The following is a 7,950-nucleotide window of genomic DNA, read 5'->3' on the forward strand; positions in this document are numbered from 1 at the left end:
CTCAGCCCGGAAATACGAGAAATGAGGAACACCTTTAACACCCTTTAGCACTAGTTCAGTTCGGTTATCAGTAATAACAGTGGTAAAAGCAACAAAGTACATTTTCTCAAGTATTGTACTTTTTTGAATATTTGTACTTTTACTTCTTTCGAGTTTTTCCATGTATTGCTTGTTTATACTTATGCCCCACTACATTGTACTTTTTACTCCACTGCTTTATTTTAACACAAAAAGTTACAAGTTACTTTTTTTTCACTTGTTTCTCTCTAAAAATGTGTATCAGAATAAAGCTTATTTTCATATTTTGTGAAGAGAAATACTAATGTAAAAGTATCAAGTATCTATCACACCAGTAGATTATTGCCACTTAAGCAATAAAGAAAAAATCAGGATTTTAACAATATTGATATGACTGCAGCTGATGATTGCTTTATCATGCATGTCAGTCTGACAACTCTTGCCCATGTTGAGACCGACTTCCCAACTCTGAAACATTTTAGCAAAACCAAATTACCACAATAAAGTCTGTGTATTTAAAAAAAAAAAGACTGAATAACTATATAGGTTCATTCAGCACAGGCTGTTTATAATAAGAAACATCATTATGAAACAATCCTCGGAGGGTTCATGGAAGGAAAACACATCAGCCATAAATTAATTACCAAATTACAGTTGAATTGTAATCTTACTATACTTGCTGCTAATGCTAATGTTTAATATGTATTGTATTTGTTTCCTTCTTTCTGTCTGTCTGTCTGTCTGTCTGTCTGTCTGTCTGTCTGTCTGTCTGTCTGTCTGTCTGTCTATCTATCTGTGAGGGATTTGTTCTCACAACCTTCTGTGGAGCAGCTCCTCCTCCAGTTTAACTATTGTGAATGTATAACGAGATCCATTTTTTAAAACTTTTCTAACAGTTTATATTACAATATAAAGCTAATATTACAATAAATGGATTGGTTATCTTTAAGTCTTTTTCAAACACCCTTACTAACATTATTTGTCTAGCTTTTAATTTGAGTTCATGCGACCTTACTCATCAAGGGGTTTTATTGGAATAGGCACACATGAATTATTATATATATGTTATGTTTCAAACTTTATTGAAGGTGATGAGTTTATTCGCCAAAAATGGTCCAGTGGAGAAGGACGCTGACCTAGGGTGGTGAGACACGGGTTTGAACCCCACCTGAGGTATTTGACACAGTGTGTGTGTGTGTGTGTGTGTGTGTGTGTGTGTGTGTGTGTGTGTGTGTGTGTGTGTGTGTGTGTGTGTGTGTGGGGGGTAACAATAAACGTGCTCAAAAACCAATAACCAACCATTTTAAATACTGCGATTAAAATCGTTGAATTTAAGTTTAATTTCAATTTGCGAATTTCAGAATTGACATCATCAAAAACATTAAGGAATAGGAAGAAACCCAAATCATGTACTGTAAGTACATCTAGCTTTGCAAGTGGCTAAGTATTTCTAACAAGTAGTGTTATCACTTTAAGATGAAAACTGTTAAATTGTAAACTTAATCTTAATCTGCAGGTGAAGCCTATGAGCTGGATATGTGACCTTTACCTCTATGATACATTTACATTGCTTTTTTATATTTTGAATACGATCATCTTAATATTTAAATTAACCAAAGCAGCCACTCAGTACATGTATCAAGGTAAAAAATAGAGTCTAAAATATTTTCTCCGACATCCCTTGAATGCAGCAGTACCTTGTGTGACGTGGACTCTAAAGGCGGATCCTGTAAAAAATTAAAATCCAAGTGGGTGGGACATCAGAGAGCAGCTGTAAATTATAAGGTTTAGTTTTCCGGTATACTGACACAATAACCTCTTGTCGGGAATCCCGCGAAGAAATTCGTCTCCAGCTCAGGTAAGGTGTCCTTCAGGGTCAGGTTGGTCATGGTTCAGAGGGGTTTCTGAGCGGTAGTTCTTCGGTATGATTCGGCAGAAGAGCTCAGACAGTATCTGCAGGGTGTGCCCACTAACTTCATGCCAAGTTCACTGTTAAACTGCTCAGTGCTCCGCTTCCTCAATCCCTTTATTGCATTTGAATAACTGTAGTGTGGAATTTTAAGTATTTTGGGCATAGATTTAATTTACAGTTATAACTTGTGATAGCCTACATAATTATTGGGTATATATGTTTTTCAGCCTTAGCTTTTAGTGTACAGAGGACTATCCTTTCCTATTATTGCTCAATTTCAAATGAACTCGCTGACGTTAGATATTATCACTTGCTTTGAAATAAGAAAAACGGTAAACCTGAATACTAAATGACTAATTCGAGATGCCCACTATTAAGAAATCAAGTGTGTATATATCCCATATGTTAATAACCTTAAAGCCCTACAAATAAACAGCGTACACATTTCCAAACTTAACTTGATACAATATTTGTATACTGCTATATAACTGGAGCTAATAACAGGGTTAGTGCTTGTGTTTGTTCAGAAGAAGAATTCACAGTTTTAACGTTGTGTTTTGGAAACATGATTCACTTTGTGTTTATTTACGGTGTGTGGCCACTGGTCCATACACATGGTCTGAAGTGTTTGTAGGAGTCACCTGCCTGTATTTACATCACAAACCACTCAGGTGTGCCTCTGCTACTAACAGACTTCTGGACACTTTGTTCATCAAGAACATGTTGACTAGAGTCTTATTTTTGTCTATAATAAGCAACTTAAACTTGTAATATGTTTGAGCTGAGGGTATTCTTATACCCAAAATCCACTTTGACAAACAAATGAAATGTATGCCAATGGGTAAGTTGATCTCTACCTGCAGGAAACGCCACTATCTGATCCCTCAGTGGAGTAATTACAGGTGTGTCTAAACAAACACCAGCTAAATGATACTACCCCTGAGACGTTGAACGGTTGTGGAACAAAAGAGAGCCAATGACCAAATTAGTGTGACAGGAATCCTCTGAGAGGATGAACTGCAAACAATATTGATTGACGTGAATGAGGGTCACCAGTTAAGTGACCCCTAACCTGCAGTTCATTCGTTTTTTGTGTTATTAACAGGTCCTTGTGCAAGTGACAAATGATCATCATATTTTTATTCTGTTGTAGCTTTCTGCACCTCCAGTTTGAAAATCCTCACTCTTCTTACAATGGCAGCGGTAAGTCCGACCCACAGCATCTGTTTCACATTTACATGTATTTGCATCACCAGTAGAGACTGTGCTTTGGAGATTGGATTGTTTTGTTCTGCTTGGTTGTAAATATGGCTGGACAAGCCATACATATTAAAATTCCTTATCTTTTATGAAAATCCCTTGTAATGATATTGCAAGGTTGAGATTCACATTTGCTACCGGCGATAAAAGTTTTGCTGTAATGTTAATTTTAAAATGATATCAATATTTAAATGTTTTCTTTTAATACATGGGCAAAAGTTAGTTGAAAGTCTCAAAAAAAGATTTTGAAGCTCCTAAACTTTGTTCTTTTTTTTTTGAAAATATAAAACGCATTTCTTTCTGACACGTAAAAAAGCATACTACTTTGTACTTGCATAATACTATAGCATCATAGATGTTACTTTGCCTCAAAAGATCCTCTCCAGATGTTAATAATACATATAAATGATCTGCTTCGAATAATTGTTAGTCTATTTTCTCATAAGCACCTCTTTTCCTTCCTACATTTCAAAAGTGAAACTACTTTGCAAAAGGTCTCTATAAAGTGAAGTGAAAAGTTCATTCTTAGAGAAATCACCACACCTTGTTTAAGCTGCAAAGTTAGGGCAAGAAAACGTTCTCTTTTCAGCAGAAACATTTGAAAACAGCCTTTAGGGTTCAACAGCACATCATTCTGCACTGGGAAGGTCAAACATCATGTGAAGTAATAATAAGAAAAAAACATTTAGAAGTTTTCACTGATTATTTTATAACATTTTTTGTTATTTACAATCAGATTGGAAACCGTGGAACAGTGACTGAGGCGGCTGGTTTCAACCCAGATGCAGATGTCCAGGCTCTCAGAGGAGCCATGAAGGGAACTGGTGAGTGATCCAGAAATCATCATCAGATGAAGACATCTTGAACCTGTCATTAAGCCTCCATGGGGAAAGATATGTATTTTCTGCCTCTCTCCTCTCCAGGAAAGTCTGAAACCAAACTCAGTGTTGCTCAGTGTTGTCATGGCAGCTTTCTGTTTTCATAGCCCGTTCATTCAACTGAGTAGTGCTGTGTACTTTGCCTCATCTCTTCTCTCTGTCGTGAAGCTTCCTCTTCACTTCTGATATGGAGGGAAAATGTATCTGGACTTTGCTGATCATGCAGTAAGAAATAGTGAACTAATCTCATTATGGGTTGCACTGTTCTGAAACTATGCTGGCAGGTATGCATCACTCAAAGACAGTTGTGCATTCTCGCAAACATTCAGGAGTACACAACTAATCTAATTTCTTTCTCTGTCTGGACATTTGAAGCCAGGAATGTTGATGCTGTTAGAGTTCCGCTAGAATAATCATCTTCCCCTGACTCTTGCTGAGCTCTATTGCAAACAGATGGTTTGTTTGCCGATTCCAACAAACAACTGAGTGTTAGGATCATCTCCAGGGATGAGAGCTTGTTCTTAAACTGAGCTCCAAGACAAGTTGTTAATGATTGTACAAGTTGAGACATTTAAAATGAATATTAGTATAAGATGTGTGTTTTATTCATTTCAGGCACTGATGAAGCAGCTGTCATCCAGGTCCTAGCCCCCCGCACCATTGCCCAGAGGCAGCGCATCAAGGAGGCCTACAAGCAATCAGTGGGGAAGGTGAGCGTTTTCACTGAGCTGTACTCAAAGGGAGCACATTAGGTTAAATTATGTTAACTAAGGCTATTCATGAATAGGTTATTTACTCTAAAAAGCAGCCTTGATGGAGACTCTTGGCACTTGCAGTGAATTTAATCTCTAAGCCACCTATTCCATTATGTACTCCCTCATTATTTTTTCAGTTACCATGCTGATAATGTAAAGTTAACCATTAACTGTAAAGCAGAAATGATTACTCCTGTAAACAAAAACCAGGACAGAGAGGGCCTTGTATTCTGTAGGAAAGAAAAAAATTCCCTCCCATAAAAGCCCACAGATGTCCGCTTCCCCGCTGACTGTTTCTTTGTTTCATGATTATATGGATCTATATATCAAATAAAAGGAAAGACAACCTGGTGTTTATTGTATTGAACTGATGAGATAATAACCAGCCCACTATGCAGGGTCCGATAAAGGGTCCATAAAGTTATTTGCAAGTTCCTCAGAGGGAGCAAAGCAAAGCGTGTGAGAGGAATCCTCGCAGGCAGAAAGAGTGACTCATGGTAATGCCCACATGTGGTCACACAGGCTCATTGTGAGGAACAACTTCACAACACTGTGTTCAGAAACCACACCCTCTAGCGGAGACACACAAAGTAATGTGTCAGGGCCACGCTGGCAGCACAACACTCCAACACAAAGCCAGAGTTACTCACTTTAATGTCGAATTTAATTAGCTTTTAACCAGTTAAACCCCACGGCCACGCGGGCGGGGGCAAAACGCAGCATCTTGCAAGAAACAGCGTCTGAGGGCTTCATAATATTTAACAAACTATGAGTCATATCCACTTAACGGGAAGAAACTCAGCTATCAGACAATATCAACCATTTTTAGCTAAACGGAACAAAAGGGTAATGACAAAGGCTCTGAATTAGCCCTGAGCGAAAAAATGCCAACGCACTTAGCACAGAACTCAAGGTAAAATACCCTTATTACTTATCGGATCTGCACAAAAAAGATATCGATTAGCAAGCTGAGATTCCACAGATTCCAGACATATAAGTATCATCACTGAGCGATCAGAACTCGCGGCCAAACAACAAGATCAAAAGTTGTGTTCAATGGCATTAAAACAAGAAAAACGCTGCTGAAGGTTAATCCATAATCATATTTATGGCAATAAACGTAGTTTTCTATAGAGTTTAACATAGCTTTCGGTTTGGGTAAACTGCGTGCGCATCACTCTCAATCCTCAATGGTAATGTTTAGATGGATTTAGGAACTCCCCCTCGATTCTATTGGCTCTAACGGTTCAAAAGAGGTGTCAATCACCAAAATCGATCAATGGGTTTGTTGGAGTCAGGAGGCCTGTTAATTTATTCTGGCAATTACTCAGACCTACTAATTGACCTAACAGAAGCTATTGAGTCTATGTACGTTTACTGCCAGGCTCGGATCCACCTGGATCAGCAAGGTCTCACCTCTACTAACTCCTGAAGAACCAGGTTCAATTAACTGCTGTTTCAATTCAGACGACGCACTAAATCTGTATAAGCGATCCCGAAGGATTCTGGTATCAGTAATGAGGTGTGGCCCTGCCTAAGTGTGAGTGTGGCAGTTGTGCAATCTTACCTTTAAGCAGGAGAGGAGAGCGCAGATTTATTTTAAGTTATCCCAATCCAAAAAGGTGGGATGATTTTATTTGAAGAAAATGGTCCACACTTTGACAGGGTTTTTACCTTCTCTCGTTACAATGTGACAATCATACAAATATATCATGCTGTGGTCCTTTTCTAATATAAAACCTCAATTCACAGTTTTACATTTCTTACATTAAATTCTAACTTCAACTGGCCCACTTCAGTTATGATATTACATTCTAACTTCAACTGGCCCACTTCAGTTGTGCCATTTAAATTCTAACTTCAACTGGCCCACTTCAGTTGTGACATTTAAATTCTAACTTCAACTGGCCCACTTCAGTTCTGACATTTAAATTCTAACCTCAACTGGCCCACTTCAGTTGTGACATTTAAATTCTAACTTCAACTGGCCCACTTCAGTTGTGACATTTAAATTCTAACCTCAACTGGCCCACTTCAGTTGTGACATTTAAATTCTAACCTAAGCTGGCCCACTTCAGTTGTGACATTTAAATTCTAACCTCAACTGGCCCACTTCAGTTGTGACATTTAAATTCTAACTTAAACTGGCCCACGTGGGGTTGAGCCGCTGGTAATTCCGCCTCCACCTCTGCACTCCTTCGCCGGGTGGTGGGTACAAGAAGTTCCAATGTGGGTGGTCGGGGCTCAGCGAGCCGTGGTCCGTCTTCTACGTCCGCCCTGATGGCAAGTCCTGAGGCGGTGTTCCTGTCCACTCCGTCCATCTCACTTCCGTTTGTGGACGTTACCACTTGTGCGAAGACTTAGACTACCAAGGGTCCCTCCACCACCTCAGAGACTCTAGGTACAGACTTTTGTGTGTCCTTCTGGGTGTGAAATGCCAATCTTACTATATACCGTACCCATATGCCATTATTATATTATGTAAAATAGATATTTCCGTGTAAAGTTCCGAGAGTTCTGCAGCGGATTTGTTCAAAGTTTTTTTTTTATTTTCATGTTTTTTGTTATATGAGTTAGTCATGTGCTGAATTACCTTTTCATGAGACTTCGGGGTGTTACACAAATGCGCGTATCTGATACCAGACGCGTTTAGCAGGTCAGAACGTGTGGTCGCCGGCACTGGACAAAGGGTCGGGTATATACGCCATACTTCCTCCACAGGAAACAAAAGAGCAGGGAGACACCTAGGATTCTTCGTGACCTCACTCTCCCTCTTTTCGAGGTCGCCCCAAAAGGAGACCATTCAAGAGAGTGGAACCATTGCAGTTTAACGAAACCAAAACTCACTTAAACAAACTTACTTTCAAACACACAATCTATGTGGACGGTAACATACTCGCTCTAGGGAGATTTAAGACAGCCTTATGGAAAAAATGATGTACTTCACCGGCAACTTCAACTCTGTATACTTTACAATGTGACTTCACCGGTCAACTACAATCTTAACTTACAATGTTGACTTCGACCCGGTCAACTCAACTTAACTTACAATGTTGACTTCACCTCGGGTCAACTTCAATCTTAACTTTACAATGTTGACTCCACCCGTCAACTTCAATCTAACTTT

The 7,950-nt window shown here is 39.0% G+C and overlaps 1 protein-coding gene across 1 annotated transcript in view; it reads left to right on the forward strand.

The window, feature by feature from the left end:
* Window positions 1-1,749: 1,749 nt before the first annotated feature.
* anxa4 (annexin A4) overlaps window positions 1,750-7,950 on the forward strand; it is a 12,566-nt gene continuing 6,365 nt past the window's right edge. The window contains exons 1-4 of the mRNA XM_010774322.1: window positions 1,750-1,876; window positions 3,084-3,133; window positions 3,927-4,014; window positions 4,684-4,778. Coding sequence (XP_010772624.1) covers window positions 3,125-3,133; window positions 3,927-4,014; window positions 4,684-4,778 — 192 coding nt within the window. The 5' untranslated portion in view covers window positions 1,750-1,876; window positions 3,084-3,124. The remainder of the gene's footprint in view (window positions 1,877-3,083; window positions 3,134-3,926; window positions 4,015-4,683; window positions 4,779-7,950) is intronic.

This window comes from Notothenia coriiceps, unplaced genomic scaffold (genome assembly GCF_000735185.1).
Source record: "Notothenia coriiceps isolate Sejong01 unplaced genomic scaffold, NC01 NC01_scaffold00013831, whole genome shotgun sequence".
Taxonomy (NCBI): domain Eukaryota; kingdom Metazoa; phylum Chordata; class Actinopteri; order Perciformes; family Nototheniidae; genus Notothenia; species Notothenia coriiceps.